This window comes from Gopherus flavomarginatus, chromosome 5, assembly GCF_025201925.1.
Source record: "Gopherus flavomarginatus isolate rGopFla2 chromosome 5, rGopFla2.mat.asm, whole genome shotgun sequence".
NCBI classification, from domain to species: Eukaryota; Metazoa; Chordata; order Testudines; family Testudinidae; genus Gopherus; species Gopherus flavomarginatus.
Window position 1 is genome coordinate 129,204,999 of NC_066621.1, and position 22,989 is coordinate 129,227,987.

Here is a 22,989-nt window from a genome sequence, read left to right on the forward strand (position 1 = left end):
AAATATATTCTTTGATTATCAAAGAGTTAAATTTCTAATCTACAAAGGCATTTTCAGTTAGTAAATCAGTTCTACACATCAGAATCTGATGGACTAATCTAGCTGTGCATTTGTGAGTCTCAAAAAGGTTTTGAGAACCAAAAACTTCAGAAGTTAAACACTTACCAAAATGAATAAAATCTATATATTGACTCCCTATAGCTAACTAGATTTTACATTGCAGCCAGACTGATAAACTAAACCTCAGTAGCTAATTCATTAGGAGATTCAGCCTGTGCTTAGTCACTAACCATCAGTGAATCAACCCTTTGAGTTTGTGATTTGTATTTTGTTTTGAGACAGAGAATTGCAAATAGAGAGGAAACATAGCAGAACATTAAGAAGAAACACAAACCTTGAAACTGACACATTAGATTTTAAAGCAATAGTAAAATACATTTGCTGTATTTTTAAGTTTATAATATAGTAATTGTAGCATTCTTCTGTTCAAGGATGAAGAGATGGTTTTTACAGGAGGCTTGAGATCTCTTCTTCCTCTTGCAGTCAGAAGTCTAATTCAATTCAACAAACTCAATATAAGTAATACTTCTGGAATGGCTGAGGGTAAGTGAACACAACAGCTGTAGGTAGACACATATGTCCCATTCCTAGATAGTAAATGGCCAGGATTTTTCAAAAGCATATAAGTGAAATAGATACAGAAGTCCAACGGAAAGTCAACTGGACATTTGTATCTATTTCACTTGGGTTCTTTTTTAAATTCTAGGTGTCTCAAGTTAGGCTCCCAAATCCATCTTAACTAGGGTGACCAGACAGCAAATGCGAAAAATCGGAATGGGGGTGGGGGGTGGGGTAATAGAAGCCTATATAAGAAGAAGACCCAAAAATCGGGACTGTCCCTATAAAATCGGGACATCTGGTCATGCTATGGTCACCCTAATCTTAACTCACTTAAATGGCTTCATTTTTAAAACTGCAGAGCACCCAGAAGCTCCCTGTAATGTCAATGGAATTGGCTCTTTTAAAGCACCAAGTGTATATTAATTACTGGTCTGGACTTTATTCTGTTTGCACATTATAAATGTGATCTAGTCATGATCACTTGAACATAAGCTATCATTAATTTATAGGTCTGTGGTCAATTCCTCTTTATGTCAAGATGAGGTCTAATATAGAATTTCCTCATGTTGGGTGGAAAATGTTTTGAGTTAGAAAATTGTCACCTATAATATTTAGACAGTCAAGGATGTTTTATTAGTGGCAACATGAGACCTCCAGCATCTGTCATTCAATCTGAATTTCCCCATGATCATGTAGCTTCCCACCACACACACACATATTATAGATAGGTGCATAAGGAGCTGGTCATCCTGTTCCCTTGTGTGATTTTGTGGCCTGTTGCAGACATCAGCTAATACCTTATTTGTACCTATCTTGTCCTTAGTCTGTTAGGACATTGATCCACAAGCATTCATGATCATTTTTGTCTGAGTTATCAGTGACTTGGAAACAGGTTATGCCATTTTTGATGCAGAGTGCCACTCTCTCTCCACTTTTGCTCACTGGATCCTTCCTAAATAGGTTATAACCACTGATTTTAACATTCCAATCATGCAGTTGCACTCCAGTACTCAGAGATTGCTTCAGGAGCGCTCTCAAAAAATGATATACTTGACTTTATTAGGCCTCGTAGCTTCAATAATATATATGACACCATACACCAGGCTCAGAATGAAGGCACTTCAATACTGGGAATCAAGGAATTTCAATACCATTATGGACAGTATGTTCAAGGTAGTCACTCTTCCACGAAATATCCAAATATCTCTAATGTGGTGGCTGAGACCAGAAAATGTTCTTCTCAAAGGAGTTTTGTTGAACTCCCATCTTCTACTGTAATAGTTGCATCAGATACTTTTCAAAATGGATTGTGTACCATGTCTCAATAATTTATTTGAGGCATTTGGAATCACCAGGACTCAAATTTACACATAAATATGTTTGAACCGTGCCTAGCTCTCAAATCATTCCTTCCACAAGTGCACAACTTAGTGATTCAAGTTGCCACGGACAAAAGGTCAGCAATGCATTATGTGCAATGCAATATCTTCCTCCTTATATTGTTTTTCAAAAAGACTTTGTGGTTCTTAGACCTCACCTCAGATTTTTTCCTAAAATATGTTCAGATTTTCATGTTATTCAGTATATTGATTTATCAGTTTTCATGCCTAGACCCCATGCACATAAAGTTGAATCCAGATTGCATTATTTAGCTACAAGGAGTGTTTTATCATATTATCTGGGCAGGACCAAGGCTTTTAGTGTGTCTCCAAAATTGTTTATTTCCCATGCTGGACACTGTAAGGGTCAAGCTATTTCTGCCCAGTCCTAGACTAGATGGATTAGTCAATGTCTAGATGAGTCTTATAACATTTCTTCCTTCTCTCCTTCTGCTGGTATTAGGACTCACTTTACAAGAGCGGTTGCTACATCTGCAACATGTGCTAGGCATGTTCCCCTTATTAAAATGTTGCAAAGCTGCCACTTGGGATTCAGTTCACATTTTCACTAAACATGATGTGTTAGATTTGACAGCCAGACCTAATGCTCCATTTAGCAGAGCAGTACTTCGATCCTTGTGCAGGCGCATGCTGTTGGGGTCGCCCCTCTGGGGTGGCTGGGAGCAAGGCCACCTCATTACACAAGTCCGGTGAGTCAGAGGGGGTTAGCTTGGTGGGGCAGGAAACAGTCAAGGGCTCAGGCCCTCAGGCAGGGGCTGAGCAAATAGTTTCGTGACTGGCCCGGCCCTGGATAAGGGCAGGCTGCAAGTGCCTGGTCGGGAGCTCAGGACCTCAAACGGGCTGAGCAAATAGTTCAATAACAAGCCCAGGCCCTCGGTCAGGGCAGGGCAGCAAACAAACAGTTCAGGGCTCAGACCCTCAGGCAGGGGCTGAGCACAGAGTTAAATAGTAAGCCCAGGCCCTGGGTCAGGGCGGGGCAGCAAAACCCAGGCTCCTGGTCCTGAGCATCGGGGTGAGGGGGAGACTGCCACCCGTGAATAGGGTGGCAGGGGGGACGCAGGCTGCCTACTCCACTGCGTCCCAGCTTGAGGCCCTGACAGTGGCAGGTGATCTGCTGCTGTGTCAGTGGGGATTCTGGCCGCAACAGGCTGACATCAGCTCTGGGTGTGCCACAGCCAGACAAGAGTCAGCTGCCTCCGGGCTACTTCCAACCTCCCCCTCTAGCAGTACCTGCATCTGGTCGGCGTCATCCATGGCATCAAGCACCATGGGCTTTTCAGGGTACTCAGCGAGCGGCAAGCTGGGCAGCTCATCTGGGTCCCTTCTCACTGGTAGGCTTGCTGGCTTCTCAGGTGTCTGATCGGCGTCCGGCCTCCATGGGTATAGCCAGTCTTCAGGACGGTCACAGGTGGCAGGAGTCTCCCCAGCGGGAGCTAGGGCACCAGCATCCAGCCTCTCCAGCCAGCTTCTGAGCCCTGGGGTTGGGCTTTTATACTTCCTATCCTGGTCCTTGACCTCTGGGGGGTGGGCGCAGCCTCCAGTGGCTCCGCCCACTTTTGCATCCGGAGGGGCTTATCCCTCTCTGGGGCGGCTGGGAGCCAGGCCACCTCACTACACCTTGTTAATTAGGACTCTGCAACCCTCTATCCATTCTTGAAATAACTGCTTGCCAAGCTATCCCAAGAATGGAAATATGCAGAGGACACTCAAAGAAGAAATGAAGGTTACTTACGTGTGACCAGAGTTCTTCAAGATTGTCATAGCATTCTTTCTCAAATCTGAACCTTAGAGTCCAGGAATGAGATACTAGCATGAATTTCCCTAAGCTTAATTACCAGCTTAGATCTGATAGGCTGCCACCACCCAAAAATATAGTGTTTTGGGGCACTCTGACCTCCCCAACCTTCCCTGGGGACCCCAAGAACTCAGATCCCTTGGGTTCTTAGAACAAGGAGAAATAAACCATTCCCTCACCTTCCCCCTCTCAGAACTTCCCTCCCTGGGCTATCCTGAGATACTGATCTAACCTCTTAAATCACCATACAGAGAAGCATCTCCCTTCCCTTCCCCAAAGAGGCAAACAGATTCAAGGAAAACAGAGAGAGATTTTATCTCTCCCCCTCCCGTCTCCCCACCTGTCCTGGTGAGTTATCCCAATCCCCTGGAATAAAACAAGGGAAACAGAGAAAAAACAATCAATCAGGTTCTCTAAAAAGAAATCTTTTAATAAAAGAAAGGAAAAAGTAAAGAATTATCTCTGTAACTTCAAGATGTAACTATTACAGGGTGCTATAGCTTATAGACACCAGAAAGAGACTTTCCCACCAGTACCAATACAAATCAAAATATTCCCAGCAACTACACATATAAAAGTTAACCAGCCAGATCCACAAATGCAAATAGAATAAAACAATTAAAAAGCCTAAACCACCTGTTTTACTTACTATATGAAAAGAAACTTAGAGAGCCTGTAGTAATGTCTGGTCTCTCTCAGACCCTCCGAGAGAAGAACAAAGAACTCACACCCAAATTTCCCTCCACCCGAATTTACGTCTCTCTCAGACCCTCCGAGAGAAGAACAAAGAACTCACACCCAAATTTCCCTCCACCTGAATTTAAAAGTATCTTGTCTTCTGCTTGGTCTTCTGGTCAGGTGTCCAATTTCCTGCTTGTAACTCTTTACAGGTATAAGAGACATTGACCCTTAACACTCTGTTTATGACAAAGATGGACTTAACATATTCACACTCCCTGCCCACTTTCCCCTCTTCTGTTGTAGTCCTAATTAAGTAATACTGTTATATTCTGCCCTAGCAGTGGAAGGAACTGAGAGGGCACCTGGCAACATGCCCCCTTTTATAGCCACACCCTCCAAATGTGTTTGAACACTTGTAGGAAGGACGTGAGCCTTTAATAGGCATTACTACCCTGATCCCCGCAGCAGGCCTGGGCTTGGGGGGTTCATGGGTGCCAGAGCCGCAGCTGCCAAGCTTGGCGAGCGGCCGTTTCCTCCCCCCGTGGCAGTGGGAGCTGCAGCAGCGGGTGCTCCCGAGTCCTGCTGCCCAGGTGGGGAGAACAGCCGCCACCTGGCCCCGCAGGCCACCCCCTACTCTCCCTCCAGGTACCGCCCTGCCTGAGTTCTGCCTGCTTGGGGCCAGGCCAGACTCACACTCACCGCGGCCCCGCGCTCCCGTGAGTCTCCCAGGCCTCCTTCCAGCGCTTGAAGAGAGAGGAGGAATCGAGGGTGGGGGATTTTTTTTTTTTTGCTCTTCTGCCATTTTTTTCCCCTCTGCCCCCGCCCCGCCCCCCCGTGTCCCGATATTTGACCTGGGTGATCTGGTCACCTTAGGCTCGACTGAAGGTCCTCCTCATGGAAGCAGCCTTAAGACAGGCTTTGGAACCGCGCTCAAACTCAGCACCAAGCACCTTAGTTTCTGTGCAAAACACTCATCCATCGACCGAGGAGTCTTGGCACTGATTGCCCTCCCTGGTCCCTAAGTAGAAGCACCACAAGCACCAAGAGAAGTCCAGGTCTCTGGTGCTGAAACCAAAGGAGACAGAGAGAGAGCGAGATCCGCACTGGACCACTCATCTCCCCTGGCATCACAATATCAAGTGTCAGCAACTCCGGTGCCACAGCAAGCTCCTTGGACACCTACAGAGGAGCAACCTCAGAGCAGACAATGCACCAGCCAGTTTGCGATGCCGTCAACATCTTCCAATGGTGGAGTTTTCCATTTATAGACCTGTTTGCCACCCACATCAACAGGAAATGTAATCAGTTCTGCTCTCTGCGAGGCCGTAGCCCAGGCTCCCTGACAGACGCGTTCCTGTTGCAATGGATGAATCACCTGTTCTGTGCCTTTCCTCCTATTCCATTGATTCACAGGTTCTGGTGAAAATCAAGCAAGAGCAAGCTTGAGTCATTCTCATAAACCCGGCATGGCCCAGACAGCATTGGTTCACCACTTTCCTCAGCATGTCTGTGGAGGTGCCAATTCAGCTTCCATTGCACCCGGACTTGATCTCCCAGGACCATGGTCAGCTGCTACATCGAAATCTCGTCTGTCTCTATCTGACAGCCTGTAAGCTCCCTGGTTGAACCAGAAGGAGCAGGCATGCTCTGAGCAGGTCCATGAGGTCCTACTGAATAATAGGAAGCCCTGCACCTGAATCACCTACCTTGTAAAATGGAAGCGATTCTCCATCTGGTGCTCCCAATGACAGATCTCGTCTTTACATTCATCTATACAGCTTATCTTGGGGTACCTGCTGCTCCTGGAACAACACGGCCTAGCCCTCTCATCAGTCAAGGTCCACCTAATGGCCATTTCTGCCTTCTATCCCAAGGTGGACAACTGATCAGTCCTCTCCCACAAGATGGTTGTCCGATTTCTCAAAGGCCTGGAAAGGGTGTACCCTCAGGTCAGAGATCACCTGTACTAATGGCACTGTTGGTCCCAGATTTTGAAAGGTATTTAGGCATTGCTGTGTTCAACATTGCAATGCCTGACTGATTTAGGAGCCTATTGATTGTCAATGGAATTTAAGCTCTGAAGTGCCTAAGTCACTTTTTAAAACTGAGATTTAGACTCAATAATGGGGCAACACAGGGTTAATAAGCTCATGTGGGCTCAGGGTAGCTGTTCTCCCTTGTATCTGTGAGAGGTGTCAAGATTGGAGTAAGTAGCTTAAGAGGGAAAAGTATATCTCAGCTGATGACAGATCAGGAAGGAAAGCAGAGCTTCAGTCCTCCGCTCCTGTAGAAAGGGCTGACTAACGGCGGGAACTCCCCAGATGACCACTGCCTGATGGACCCTCCATGAAGGAAGGGAGTGTCAGATGTTGACTCATCTTGAGATATAGCCATTCCCTTCTATTACTTGTGAGCTCAATTTAGGGCCACAGCATAACAAGCGCCCTCTGAAGGAAGAGAGCCTTAACCCAATTTTGGGATGATTCATTTGCGTTAATTCCCCTTGTTTCTGTTTGTTGACTATCCTGGAAGGGGGAAGGGAGGGAGACTTTAAAATGACCTGGGGCCAAGTCACAGGAAGAGGCAGACCACCACAGAAGATATCTGATGGGGAAAGAGCTGCTATACCAGGCCTGGCTGGCCACAAGGAGATACTAGTGGTGAATCAATCCCTTCACAGGCTCCTTTAATCAGTTAGATGTTGCAGCACTTAGTACACTTCCTGCAGCTCCCATTGGCCGGGAACAGCAAACTGTGGCCACTGGGAGCTGTGAGGAGTCATGCCTGTGGATGGTCGCCGTAAACAAACTGTCTCGTGGCCTGCCAGCAGATTACCCTGATGGGCTGCGTGCCGAAGTTTGCTGACCCCTGGAGTACAGCAACACCTAAATACCTTTTAAAATGTGGGCTTTAGGGACTATTAATCTGTGTATTTTACACTGTAGACCAGACCAGCTCCTTTGACTTCATCCCTGTTGTAGTCAATGAGCATCACATAGTAGTTTAGTAGATTTTAGTAGTTGCTGCTTAAAGATGAATATCTGCTTTTTTCATTTGTTCTCATTTTGAAAAATCTCAAAGATGCTAGAGGCCTATTACAGAATAGCAGGTTGCAAAAATGACATATTTTAAATTAAAGCTGGTTCTGAGTCGATTGCAGACGTGTCTGAATCTGTAACAATTTTATTATTTTCTCTCCTATGTTTTAGAAATAGTTGAAATGACTTGAATCTAACCTAACAGACAAAATTTCATTCCTAGGAGAAAACCCTGTGTGCTAAATTGCAACCCAAAGTACATTTCCAAGGCTAAGTTTCAAATGTCATTGAAAAATGGGCTGTGTAATGAAAGATCTTTACTTATTAGACTTGTTTTGAGTTGCAGTTTTGCATTAACACAAGAAAAATAAAATGATGTATGCACAAAGTATTGTACTCTTTTTATTTCCATGCCAATATTTACATCAAATAAAATAATCTATTCTATAACATATCAATTTGCCAGACTATTTAATCAAATATCAGAGGGGTAGGCGTGTTAGTCTGGATCTGTAAAAGCAGCAAAGAATCCTGTGGCACCTTATAGACTAACAGACGTTTTGGAGCATGAGCTTTCGTGGGTGAATACCCACTTCTTCAGATGCATGTGGTGGAAATTTCCAGGGGCAGGTATATATATGCTAGCAAGCAAGCTAGAGATAACGAGGTCAGTTCAATCAGGGAGGATGAGGCCCTGTTCTAGCAGTTGAGGTGTGAAAACCAAGAGAAGAGAAACTGGTTCTGTAGTTGGCAAGCCATTCACAGTCTTTATTCAATCCTGAGCTGATGGTGTCAAATTTGCAGATGAACTGAAGCTCAGCAGTTTCTCTTTGAGTCTGGTCCTGAAGTTTTTTTGCTGCAGGATGGCCACCTTGAGGTCTGCAATAGTGTGGCCAGAGAGGTTGAAGTGCTCTCCTACAGGTTTTTGTATATTGCCATTCCTAATGTCTGGGGCGTGAGTGGACGAGAGCTGAGGAAGCGTTGTTCCAGGTCGGCCATAAAGATATTGGCATATTGTGGGGCCATGCGGGTGCCCATAGCAATGCCACTGATCTGGAAATATATATTGTCATCAAATTTGAAATAGTTGTGTGTAAGTATAAAGGCACAGAGCTCAGCAGCCAGTTGTGCTGTGGCATCATCAGGGATAGTGTCCCTGACAGCTTGTATTCCATCTGTGTGTGGGATGTTTGTGTAGAGAGCCTCTACATCCATGGTGGCTAGGATGGCCCCACAATACGCCAATATCTTTATGGCCGACCTGGAACAACGCTTCCTCAGCTCTCGTCCACTCACGCCCCTTCTCTACCTACGCTACATTGATGACATCTTCATCATCTGGACCCATGGGAAGGAGACTCTGGAAAAATTCCACCACTATTTCAACAGCTTCCACCCCTCCATCAACCTCAGCCTGGAACAATCTACACGGGAGGTCCACTTTCTTGACACCACGGTGCAAATAAGTGATGGTCACATTAACACCACCCTATATCGAAAACCTACCGACCGCTATGCCTACCTTCATGCCTCCAGCTTCCATCCCGGACACATCACACGATCCATTGTCTACAGCCAAGCACTGAGGTACAACCACATCTGCTCTAACCCCTCAGACAGAGACCAACATCTACAAAATCTCCACCAAGCATTCTCAAAATTACAATACCCGCACGAGGAAATAAGGAAACAGATCAACAGAGCCAGACGTGTACCCAGAAGCCTCCTACTGCAAGACAAACCCAAGAAAGAAACCAACAGGACTCCACTGGCCATCACATACAGCCCCCAGCTAAAACCCCTCCAACGCATCATCAAGGATCTACAACCCATCCTGGACAATGATCCCACACTTTCACAGGCCTTGGGTGGCAGGCCAGTCCTTGCCCACAGACAACCTGCCAACCTGAAACATATTCTCACCAGTAACTGCACACCGCACCATAATAACTCTAGCTCAGGAACCAATCCATGCAACAAACCTCGATGCCAACTCTGCCCACATATCTACACCAGCGACACCATCACAGGACCTAACCAGATCAGCCACACCATCACTGGTTCATTTACCTGCACATCCACCAATGTAATATACGCCATCATATGCCAGCAATGCCCCTCTGCTATGTACATTGGCCAAACTGGACAGTCTCTACGGAAAAGGATAAATGGACACAAATCAGACATTAGGAATGGCAATATACAAAAACCTGTAGGAGAGCACTTCAACCTCCCTGGCCACACTATTGCAGACCTCAAGGTGGCCATCCTGCAGCAAAAAAACTTCAGGACCAGACTTCAAAGAGAAACTGCTGAGCTTCAGTTCATCTGCAAATTTGACACCATCAGCTCAGGATTGAATAAAGACTATGAATGGCTTGCCAACTACAGAACCAGTTTCTCCTCTCTTGGTTTTCACACCTCAACTGCTAGAACAGGGCCTCATCCTCCCTGATTGAACTGACCTCGTTATCTCTAGCTTGCTTGCTAGCATATATATACCTGCCCCTGGAAATTTCCACCACATGCATCTGAAGAAGTGGGTATTCACCCACGAAAGCTCATGCTCCAAAACGTCTGTTAGTCTATAAGGTGCCATAGGATTCTTTGCTGCTTTTATTTAATCAAAGTCATTGTAGGCTTCTGGTTTCCCCATAAAATAGCTTATTAGAGAAAAGCAACCCCCTCAAACCGGTGAATGCCAAGTACTTTCACTACTAAAATGATTGCAGTAGACATTGACTATGAAGAGATTTTATAAACAGTCTTTCCAAAAACATTGAAATTTTATTTAACTATTGTAGTCTGTAGTATATTTAAAAATTCTGTTTTTCAAGGGACAAGAATCTCTTCTCTAGATAAGATCCATACAGAAATATTACTGTCACATATATTAACAATTAAACGAGTTGCTGATAATTGTTCCCTTTAATACTTTAAGGCTATAAACAGGCAAATGTTGTGATTTTGCACAAATCCCTTGCTGATGACTTTGAAAAGTTTTGCCATGCAAATGATGGACCTCTCCCGCTGCTGTACAGAAGTAAACCAGGTGAATGGAAATGTCCTTCTCTAAGCAGCAATTCTGATATCAAGTAAGTGTGGAAGTCTTTCCAGCTGTCACACAGGTCTGATATTGATACTGGACATTACTGGAAGATAACATTTTCCAGAGTGCAGACCATCCATAGCTTTATGCACAGCGAGCCCAACTTGCTTTCTGTTATACCTTTGCAACTGAAGTAAATGGAATGATGCAGTGGCATAGAATTTCGCCCTTGTTTTTGACAAAACACCCCTTTGCAATCCTTGTTATGAACATTTCAATTGTTTCAGTGATCCAAAAAATGAAGTTATGTTTAGTTGCAAAGATCTCTTAATAGTAGACTTAAGAGGTAGCCTACAGTATTTTTCCCCATTTCTGGTTTATCCAATAGCACCACTGACATGGTTGCTCTACATTGCTCAGAGGTGGTTAGGAGACTGACTTCTGGAGCAATCAGTCAGAGCAAAAGTCAGAACTCTGAAGAACATAATTTTGTAATGCTCGTGAGAAGGAGATCAGTCTCAGGGGCATTTGCCTAGCAAGAATAAAATGTGTAGATGGCTTAAATGTGTGCACGGGGTTTCTGGCTTAATATGCAGTTGTGTAGGACAAGGAGGCTTTTACTGTTCTTCTTCAAGTGATTCCACATTCCACTATGGTTGTGCACATGCCCTATGCACAGATGTCAGAGATTTTTTTTTCCCTCAGTGGTACCCAGTAGCGTGGCTCAAGTGCCCTCTGTTGCCAGGTGCCACTACATGCTGGTATAAGAGAGCGCAGTCTTCCTTGACCTGTTCAGTTTCTTCTTACCGCCAGTGACGGTTTTCAGAGTGATCCAGACTTAAAGTAACAAGTGCTTCCCTCACTCTTTTCTGCATATAGATACTGTTGTAAATTAGTATTTTGTTAGTTATACTTAGACAGTTTTAGTGCTTAAGCATGGCCCCTTCCCAATCCCTCTTCAGAGACCACTCTCTCAAAATTGCCCTTCAATAGGAAGTCTAATGTTTTCTTCAGGCAGAGGCCATAGAGGAAGTCCCATTGTACCTCATGAGGAAGGGCGTCTATTTCTGCTACTTCATCATCCCCCAGGAGAAATGGGGGGACTCAGGCCTATTTTAGATCTAGGAGGGTTGAACAAATTCCTGAAGAAAATGAAATTCTCTATCATGACACTAGCTTCCATTATTCCTTCCCTGGAACAGCGGGACTGGTAATCTGCCCTTGACTTAAAGGATGCTTGCTTCCATATTGCAATATGCCATGACCATCAGAAGCTTCTCAGATTTGTGGCGAATGATTGCAATTGTCAGTTCACGGTACTTACATTGGGGCTGTCAGCTGCTCCTTGGGTGTTCATAAAGTGCGTGGCAGTTGCAGCAGCTCATCTATGAACATCGGGTGCCCCTATTTGTCCCTGTATCTGGATGACTGGTTGATCAAAGGTCGGTCCAAGGCTCAAGTCCTGCCCACTATATACACTGTCCTGTCCACATTCTTTGCACTGTGCTCCTACTAACTTGAGACAAATCAACCCTGAACTCAGTATAGACAATAGAGTTCATCGGGGCAGTCTTAGACTCCACAAAGGCCAAGGCCTTTCTATCACAAGCCAGGTTCAAAACTTCACAAGTTTACAACTTTACAAGACCTAGTACTGCAACTGAGAACATACCTTGTCGTAACAGAACATAACTGCCTCAGTTTTCCAGGCCACGTGGTAGTATGTACCTGTGTAGTTTGACACACCAGGCTACATCTCAGAAAGCTGCAGGCATGGCTAGTGGTTCAAGTCTCTACTTTAGTTTGTCATCTCTGGATTAATAGATGGACCCTCTGAAAGTTTGCCTGAGGATTCCCTTTCTTCCCCTGCTATCAGTCCTCAGTCTGGTCACAGATGTGTCTTCAGTGGTCTGAAGAGCTCATATGAGGTTCCTGCAGATTCAAGGTCTTTGGTCATCCCAAGATCTAGAGACTCTCATAAATGTTAGAGAGTTAAGAATTATACGTCTAGCCTGCTTGGCCTTCCTCTCCTATGTAGTGAGGAAAAAATATTAATTCTGACAGACAATTTGGTGCCCATGCCTTAGATAAACAGACAAGGAGGAACATGATCAAACCAACAGTGCCAGGAGGCAATTTGCCTTTGTACTTCTGTATAGCCTCAGTTTATCTCAGAGCTGTCTACTTTCCAGGGAAACAGAACATGTTAGCGAATCAGCTGAGCAGATCCTTCTCTGATCATCATTAGTGATCACTATGTCCAGATATGGCCAGGTCCATCTTCCAACTCTGGGAGACTCACCAAGTGGACCTGTTTGCAATAAGAACCAACAGAAAATGCCACCAGTTCTGTTCCTGAGGAGGCTCAGCCCAGGCTCACTGACAGATGCTTTTCTCCTGTCCTGGAAGGAATCCATTGTATATGCTTTCCTTCTGATTCCTTTACTTCCCAGAGTCATCTTCAAAGAGAAACAAGACCATGCTCACCTCATCCTCATAGCACCAGCATAGCCTCCTCAACACTGGGTACTCAATCCTACTATCCTTGTCAGTGAAGCCTCCTCTGTCTCTCCTGTTGGATCCAAACATCATTTCCCAGGACCATAGGCACCTACTCCATCCCAACATCCAGACTTTCCATCTGACAGCACGGATGCTTTATGGCTGACAACTTTTGAAAAGTCCTGGTCAAGGAACATGCAGAAAGTGCTTCAGAGTAGCAGAAAACCCTCAACTAGGAACATTTACTGGCTAAATGGCAGCACTTCTCCTTTTGATCTTATAGGAAAGGTGTATTTCCAGAGACGGGCCCCTGAACCTCATGCTGGACTATCTTCTAGATTTAAAACAAAGTATTGCAATTAGTTCTATGAGGGATCTGGGGGGAGGGCTTGTCAGTAACCTAGTCCCAAATTTGGACCTTAGCGTCCAAAATATGGGGGTTAGCATGAAAACCTCCAAGCTTAGTTACCAGCTTGGACCTGGTACTGCTGCCACCACCCAAAAAATTAGAGTGTTTTGGGGCACTCTGGTCCCCACAAAAACCTTCCCTGGGGACCCCAAGACCCAAATCCCTTGAGTCTCACAACAAAGGGAAATAATCCTTTTTCCCTTCCCCCCTCCAGGTGCTCCTGGAGAGCTACACAGAAGCAACCTCCGTGAATCTAAGCAGAGGGAGTCCACCCTCTCTAATTCCAGTCCTGGAACAAAAAGCACTTCTCTCTTCACCCAGAGGGAATGCAAAGTCAGGCTAGTAAATCTAACACACATAGATTTCCCTCTGACTTCTTCCTCCCACCAATTCCCTGGTGAGTACAGACTCAATTTCCCTGAAGTTCCTCACTTATGAAAAACTCCAACAGGTCTTAAAAGAAAGCTTTATATAAAAAGAAAGAAAAATACATACAAATGGTCTCTCTGTATTAAGGTGACAAATACAGGGTCAATTGCTTAAAAGAAATATGAATAAACAGCCTTATTCAAAAAGAATACAATTCAAAGCACTCCAGCAACTATAGACATGTAAATACAAAAGAACATAAAAATCCCCTATCTGATCTTTGGTACTTACAACTGGGAAACAGAAGATCAGAAAGCAGGAAATAGAAAAATCCTTCTCTAGCTGAGAGAGATTCAGGCAGAAGACAAAGAACCCAGACACAAACTTCCCTCCACCCAGAGTTGAAAAAAATCCTGTTTCCTGATTGGTCTTCTGGTCAGGTGCTTCAGATTACTTTTTTTTCAGGTGAAAGAGACATTAACCCTTAGCTATCTGTTTATGACAGGGCTAGCTCAGTGGTTTGAGCATTAGCCTACTAAACCCAGGGTTATGAGTTTAATCCTTGAGGGGGCCACTTAGGGATCTGGGGCAAAATCAGTACTAGGTCCTGCTAGTGAAGGCAGGGGGCTGGACTCAATGACCTTTCAGGGTCCCTTCCAGTTCTAGGAGATAAGGTATCTCCATTATTAAAAAGAAAAAATTAAAAAGGGTATATCTGGCATCTATTTCAGCCTTCCATGTCTTGGTGGATAATAGATCCCTTTTCTCTAACCCCATCATCACCTGATTCTTAGAGGGCTTGGTCAGATTACACCCACACATATGAGACCCCATCCCATCTTGGGATCTTTTGAACTTAGTCCTAGCAAAATTGATGGGACCACACTTTGAGCCCCCTGCAACTTTCTCCCTCCTTCACCTTTCCATGAAGATAGCATTTCTGGTGGCAGTTACCTCAGTCGGAAGGGTGGGTGAGTTGAAAACTCTGATGTCAGAGCCGCCCATACAGTTTTCCATAAGGATAAAGTTTATCTTCACCCTCACCCAAAATTTCTCACAAAAGTAGTCTCTAATTTTCATATTAATCAAGCAATCTATTTGTCCACGTTCTATCTGAAACACAATGCACATATGGATGAAGAAAAGCTTCACTCTTGTATGTGAGAAGAAGGGCTTTAGCTTTCTATCTGACACAAACTAAATCTTTTAGATCCTTTATGAAGTTGTTTGTAGCAGTTGCAGACAGAACTATGGGCCAACCAGTTTCCAGTCAGAGAATCTCCTCCTGGATCTCTTCATGCATTCATTTATGCTACCAACTGGTTAATATAATCCCACCAACTAGGGAACTGGGTGCATTCTACTAGTGCGCAGGCAGTTTCTGCAGCTTTCTTAATGCAAGTGTCAATTATAGACATTTGTAAAGCAGCCACTTGGTCATCAGTCCACAGTTTTGCATCTCATTATGCCATTTCTGTCAGTCAAGAGCAGTTGTTCTCAAACCCACGGCTGTTGCCCGTGTGACATCCTCAGGACCATAGAGGTAGTATATATATTGTGAGGATTCGGCCCACATAACACATAGAGAGAGCTGCATATGTGGCCCACAATGGTAAATAGGTTGAGAACCACTGGTCCAGAGACAATGCCAGTTTTGCACAGGCTATCTTAAAATCACTGTTCAGGTAGACTCCAAATCCACCTCCTTGCATGTTTGCTTTTGAGTCACCTACAGAGGCATGGACATGTGCAATCACTCAAAGAATAAAAACCAGTTACCTTCCTTTCTTTAATTGTTATTCCTCAAGATGTGTTCCATATGTCCATTCCACAACCCTCCCACTATCCCCTCTCTATTGGAGTTTGTCTGGTACAAAGGAACTATGGCGGGTCAGTGGCAGCTCTGCTCTCTTATACCAGCACGCAGTGTTGCATGGCGACAGAGGGCTCTCAAGCCCATGGTCGGCTCCAGGCACCAGCTGAGCAAGCTCGTGCTTGGGGCGGCAGATTCTACAGGCCGGCATTCCGCCCAATCCTAGGACAGCACAGCCGTTTTTGTTTTGTTTTGTTTTGTTTGCCGATCCAGCTGCCCTGTTGGGGGCAGGGGCATGGAGGAGGGGAGTGCCTTGCCAGGAGCGGGCTGTGCGCTCCGTCTGCCTAGGCTGATGCCAGGTCTGTAGCAAGCCTGACAGGGCAGCCTGCTTCCTTTCCTGCCCGGAGCAGCACAGAGCCCTCCTGGCAGGCAGTGCGGTGGTCAGGGCCACATGGTGAGTGCCCTGCTGAAGCCCTGGCCTCCCCCCTTCTCTCTCTCTCTCCCCACTTCCTCACCCTCCCTCCCCCCCCACCCCCCCGTTAGCCGAGGCACGTCTGCAGTGCAGGGAGTCCCCCTGCACCCTGGCTCCGGCCGCCATGCAGGTTTTTGTTTTTTTCCTGCTTTGCTGCTCCAGGCATGCCACAGGTGGTTTTTTTGTTTTTTGGGTTTTTTTGCTTGGGGCGGCAAAAAAGCCAGAGCTGGCTCTGGTCAAGCCACACCAACTGGTGCCACTCAGGGGGAAAAAATCTCTAACATCTGTGCACAGGGTGCACTCACACCCACAATGGAACAGACATGTACAACCCATATTAAAGGTGAACAGTTACAGCAAGGTAGATTAACCAGTTTTTTTGTGTTGGTTACACTATCACCAAGAAGAAAAAGAAATGGACAGAACTGGAAAAATCCTGAGCTTTAACACTTCATGAATGTCAATTTAGCCAACATTTCTTGAATTCTTCTAATTCATTTTGCTTAAAAAAATTGTGATAATTGTGACAGTATAGCTGTTTCTGTATTTCATTAGAACTGATTGCCTGCAATACAGGATATATGAGTATGGAGCTTGTACTGGCACTTTGACAAGTCTAAAGGATTATTTTGATCAGCTTAAAGACATGGTGACTTTTTACTTAGGCTGCAGGGTCTTATTTGAAAAGGCAGCCCACAAGGTTGGTGTTCCTCTAAGGAACGTTGAGCAGAAATGCAACGTAAGCATGTGCAAGGTAAGAACACAATAATTGTTAAATTACATCGAGGTTCAGATTGGGTTACATCAGCACATTTTTGTACACTGAAACCTGTACTGCAGACCATCTCCAATACACACAATATTGGCTATTATTAAACCACTTTTAGTATCTCCACATGGATTTGCTGTTTAGTTAAAAGGTTGACTGTACTATGCAATGGATTTTTCTTTCACCTTGGGTTATCATTCAACATGTTTGTTTCTGTTTTCTTGGTCTCAATGAGAAGAAAAAAATCACTCTCACAGTGAGAGCCTATGTTAGTCTTCAGGTTGGAGAAAATATGTGAAGTTGTTTACAAAGAAGAATTTGTCTTAATTATGTTTATTACATTCTAGAATTTAAAAATATCATTATTTATTGCAATAATGGCAATAGCAAGATAAAATAAATGCTACCTTTTGAAAGTAGACCTATGAACGATCCTTAACTATTATTTCTCTACACTTTAATTGAAATCTAATACCTTTTATTAAACATTTCATGTGCAGACACTATTATTTGTTGGTTTGCTTACCGTATCTCAAATGACAAATTAACTTTGAATGACGTTTTATCTTTATAACCTAGATTTGTGTTTCTAAGTGGAAATGACTCAACATTAAAATTTCTTAGGACCAATCTGTGGCTCCTCTTCCATGGGCAGGAAAGGCCCCGGCCCAATGGAACTTGAGTATTTCTGCAATGGAAATGGAAGATTGCCAGTTTTGTGGTGTACTGCGATAAGGATCTGTAGGATCTTTGCAAACTCTGCTATATTCAGTTTCTCTGCATTTTAGCATGCATGGAGGGTTGTGGCCAATAGATCTGTTTCTTTATGCTTTTTACCCTCCCCCCACCCCCAAAAGGAGAGAAAACCAACAGCTAGGCTACACACCTGGGGTCCATAATATATCTGGGTTTACCAAGATTTGTGCTGCATATGCCAAATTGAGGATTTAGCTCTTAAAATATAATTAATGGTGCAGAAGATATTCACTGTAAAACATCTTAATTACAAGAGCTAAAGGGTAGAATGGCTGATTTATTCACTATTGATTGTTATAGGAAATGGATTATTTTCATTGGATACTAGTTACAATATTACTCAAAATTCTTTAAAAATGTGTGTTAAAATGTGCCCCTTGTAAATTCAAGGGTGCATAATCATTTCAGAACTGAAAATAAGCCTTGATAGTTTTTCAATTCCTGCTAATGCCTTGGTTATTTTTTAAATTTTGTCAGACAGATTTGCCTTGCTGCAGAGTTTCTAGTTTTTGCTGCAATTTAGTGGTCACAATGAGACCAATTCCTGAAGACAAGTTAGAAGCAATTGTGGAAGCTACTTATCCATTGAAAGACTCACATGGAGCACCAGTTCACATTGGTAACCCTGGTCAGTGTACTTTCCATACATTTCACTCTAGGAGTGTATTACACTGGCCATAAAGCTAAGGGGAAAAATTGACAAAAAGTATGGGGGACAATAAACTTCAGCCTAAATTTCAAGTGGCTACATAAAAATCTAAACCTTTTTATAGGTACATAGGTACTGATTTGTTTACAGTTTAGTTTAGCTGGAGATGAAGTTTGATGTGACTGAACAGAGAAAATGTGTTGGATAAAAAGATGGATGTGTGCAACAGGGAAAGAAGTAATGTAGTCTATTTGGTGACAGGTTTCAGAGTGGTAACCATGTTAGTCTGTATCAGTAAAAACAATGAGGAGTCCTTGTGGCACCTTAGAGATTAACAAATTTATTTGGGCATAAGATTTCGTGAGATATAACCCACTTCATCAGATGCATAGAGTGGAAAATACAGTAAGCAGGTATAAATATACAGCACATGAAAAGATGGGAGTTGCCTTACCAAGTGGGGGCTCGGTGCTGATGAGGCCAATGAGACACATGCACCCTAATTGAAATGGCCTGCTTACTGTATTTTCCACTCCATACATCTGATGAAGTGGGTTATATCCCGTGAAAGCTTATGCCCAAATAAATTTGTTAGTCTCTAAGGTGCCACAAGGACTCCTCATTGTAGTCTATTTGGATTTAGTAAAGTATTTGATTAAATCTTATCTGAAAAATATATGTGATTTGGCTTGAATATGTGCACTGTCCCATCATTGGAAAGGGTAACAATAAATGGCAGTATTGGGAGATGTCAATTTCAAGACGGGATCAGTTGTAAGTCTTGTATTATCTAGCATCTTCATTAATGAACTTGAAAGTAAACATCACATTGCATTTTAAAATGATATTGAACTAAGATGTGTTAAAAACAACTGTGAGGACAGAGAAAATAATACAACTGAATTGGAGAGTTTAGAAATATAGGCAGGAAGAAGCAAAATGAAGTTCAGCATAGAAAAATGTAAGCTCATTCATGTAGGGGAAAATGGAATACATCTATTCAATAGGAAGATTATGTTTGGAAAGCAAAATATCAAAGGGCAACAGTGGAAAACATATTAGAAATGACCTTTTATTATGATATGACAGTAATAAAAAAAACAGTGAAGTTATTGGCTATATCAAATCACAGAGCATGGAGGAAAGTCTATATGGCACTAGTGACCCTGCACCTAGAATAATGCATACCGGTCTGGGTATTTAACTTCTAGAAGGCAAACTACAAATTGGAGTGAGTTCAGAGAAGAGCAACAAAAATTATTAAGAGGCTATTTTTGTTGATCTCTGAGGAGTGTTTTAAATAATCACATGTGGCTCACTCGAAGTCTAAGGCAGGTGGGTGGGGGTGGGATAAGAAAACCAGCTGCAAGTGTCTGAAGAATATAAACACAAAGGAGAGAAAGCAGTTGTTTAGGATGATCCAGGACAGTATAACTAGAAATAATTGAATTAAATCAAGCAAAGGATTTAGGCTGAAGAATAGGAAAAGTTTGATAGTGAGATCTAATAGGCTGTGGAATAACTGCCAAAGGGAAGTAGTGAAGGCCCATATCTTTAGTTAATGAAGATGAATTGGACAAAGCACTGGATAGGAACATGCCTGCATGGGCAAATAGGAATAACCCATCACTATTCTTATGGAAATATCTTGAGTGAACAGATCAGATATTGTAAGAACATTTCCTTGGAACTGTAAAATTCAGAGAGTGCTCAGCAGGTTTTCATTTGTCTCAGATATAGCCAGATATAATATGTAATAAAATGTCATCATCCGTGTTTTACTAATATACAAAAAAAATGTAAGGCGTGTAAGATTAGGACAGGAATCGAGAACACATACACGCATGCTAGGGGAACCTAAGAGGCCATTAGAGTCATAGGTGGCCCTTGCCATTACTGCTTTCCATGCTGCAATTTTAACAGTGTCACTGGGTGAGCTCAGCTTTATACCACTACTGCTTTGCTGGAATTTAATGTTGTTTTACTGTTTGTCAATCATAGGCCTATTAGGAATCCAAAACCTTCCAGCGCAGACTATGGAGATCCAGTTCAGCCTCACCTTCAGGATGTTCCAGTGTTTTGGGCCTGTGGAGTAACAGGGGTGGAAGCAGTCAGCAACTGCAGTATGATGGACTTTTTATGTTTGAGATAACCGTGGTTTCATTTTTATGTTGCTCACTGTACACTGAGAGAGTTCTTATTGGCAGGATGTGGTTAGTGGGTCTGATCTTCATTGCCCTGAACCAAAGCAGGTTGGAAAATCTTAGATGTGCTCATTTTCTGTTGGAACAGTTCATTGAGTTATTTTCCCTACGGGTGCTCCACATGAGGTTGTGCACATGCCCATGCACTCTCGGAGACCTTTTGGCTAGTAGTGCCTTCACGGCTGCACCTGCACTGTACACCTCGTTGTGCTCCAGTATGCAAACATGTAGGGAGGAGTGGACCCATGCTACTCCAGTTCATTCTTAACTGCCTGCAGCTTGAGATGGAGTTCTGTGGTATCAGCTATCTAGTTGACATAGTTATTCTTCTACCCTTTTACTCTTTATTTTTGTTTTATAATTAATTTTTAGTTATTGATATTTGTTTTGTTTTTGCTGTTGTTAATTTACATTTTATAGCACAGATGTTCTTTGAAGGTGGGTTCCCCCATCTGTTCCTTCTTTCTTTGAGAGCCCCCTTTTCTCTCTGGCCTTCTTGACTGGCAGCTTTCCTGGCAGGGTATGCCCAAGATCCCAGGATTCAAGCCCTTCCAATCCTGACACAGGTCTTTCTCTCTTCTGTGATAGGCATTCCAGCTGCCTCTCCTGTATTGGGGCTTGTCTACACTACTGCGCAGGGTCGATCTAAGATATGCAACTTCTGCTATGTGAATAGCGTAGCTCAGTGGTCCCCAACATGGTGCCTGCAAGTGTCATGGAGCCCGCCGGGGCATTTATGTGTGCCCGCCTAGTGGCCAGCAGGGGAGAGAAGCCGTGGCACTGCGCCTGCCGGGGACAGAGAACTCTGGGGCCCGCAGGCTGCAGGCACCAGTATTCTCTGTCCTTGGCAGGCGTGTGGCTGCTGCTTCTCTCCGGCTTCTCCAGGGCTACAGGCTGCGGGCGCCGGTGTTCTCGGTCCCCGCAGGCACAGGGCCGCAGCTTAAGCTGGAGAGAAGCTGTGGCCCCGCGCCTGCTGGGGACAGAGAACTCTGGGGCTGCAGGCTGCGGGCGCCGGTGTTTTCGGTCCCTGGCAGGCGCGGGGCCTGCCTAATACCCAGCAGGGGAGAGAAGCCAGGGCCCCGCACCTGCTGGGGACAGAGTACTCTGGGGCTGCAGGTGCCGGTGTTCTCTGTCCCTGGCAGATGCGGGGCTGCGGCTTCTCTCCAGCTTCTCCGGGGCTGCAGGCTGCGGGCGCTGGTGTTTTCTGTCCTCAGCAGGTGCCGGGCCATGGCTTCTCTCCGGCTTCGAAGCCCACCTTCAATAGTTAGGAATAGTCATTGTTGCATATCAGGATAACTGGCTTCTCAAGGACCATACTTTCCTGGAAGTCCAGTTGGCCACCAAGAAGGCCCTAGCTCTGTTCCACCCCCAAAGCCTTCACCTCAACATATGAACCCTGACACCCATGCACTGCATAGACTCAGAGACAGGCAAAACATACCTACCTGTGGACAGGCTTGCCAAGAGGTCCAACATGATCTTCATTCTTACAGCAGAGCCCATGAACCACAGGGAGAACTTGTCTTCAGCTTCTGGGACACAAAGCAGTCTGAATGTCTGTAATCCCTCATGCAAGGCTGAGCTCCTTGTGTCTTCAAGCCTGGCTCAAGACAGCCTACATGCTCAGCAGGCCCAAGACAACCTACACTCCCAGGGAAGTGTCAGGCCCTCAGATGGTACTCGACTCCTTCAATTGCTGGAAGGACCCTTTAAAAGTCTGTATGGGAACCCCCTTCTCATGTCCATCTCCCACACGCATCATCACCACGGTTGCCTCCCATATAGCCTCCAGTGGTCAACTGCAAAATCCTAAAGCCCAAGGCAAATGGACTCCTCAAAAGTTGTCACTACATATCAACATATTTTAACTTCACGCAGGCATAACTAAGCCCTTCAGGGTTTTTCCCAGGCTCTTAGTTTGCTTTGCAGAGAGGATGATGGGTCACTCAATCTCCTCTCAGAGACTGTGTGAGTAGGTATCAGGAAGCATTTTGGCATGCTATGAGACCCATGGCCGACTCAAGGCACCAGCTAAAGAAGCAATACCAAGGGGTGGCACATCCGGGTCTTCGGCGGCAATTCGGAGGCGGGTCCCTCAGTCCCTCTTGGAGTGAAGGACCTGCCACCGAATTGCCGCCGAAGAGTGGAGCGGCACGATTGCGCTGCCGCTGCTTTTTTTTTTTTTTTTGGCCACTCGGGGCAGGAGAAAACGGGGAGCCAGCCCTGTTTGTACCCACCCTCCTAGAGTCACTACTCGCTTCATGCAGGCTCAATCTAGTTCCAGTGCCCTCCTTAGGAAAGTATGCCTCAAGGACATTTGCAAGGCCACCACCTGGTCCTGCATTCACATATTTTTCGCAGCATTATCCCTTATTCCATGCCACCAAAGTGGACATGATACTTGGTGAAGCTGGTCTGCACTCTGTACTGGATCCATCTCCTCAGCATCCTCGTCCACATTA

The 22,989-nt window shown here is 44.6% G+C and overlaps 1 protein-coding gene across 1 annotated transcript in view; it reads left to right on the plus strand.

The window, feature by feature from the left end:
- The first annotated feature begins 491 nt into the window (after nucleotides 1–491).
- The window catches only part of DGLUCY (D-glutamate cyclase), a 65,182-nt gene continuing 42,684 nt past the window's right edge, over nucleotides 492–22,989 (plus strand). Inside the window, 6 exon segments of the mRNA XM_050953273.1 lie at nucleotides 492–603; nucleotides 10,477–10,630; nucleotides 16,705–16,903; nucleotides 18,152–18,302; nucleotides 20,325–20,342; nucleotides 20,345–20,446. Of these exon segments, the coding sequence (XP_050809230.1) occupies nucleotides 501–603; nucleotides 10,477–10,630; nucleotides 16,705–16,903; nucleotides 18,152–18,302; nucleotides 20,325–20,342; nucleotides 20,345–20,446 (727 nt within the window). The 5' untranslated portion in view covers nucleotides 492–500.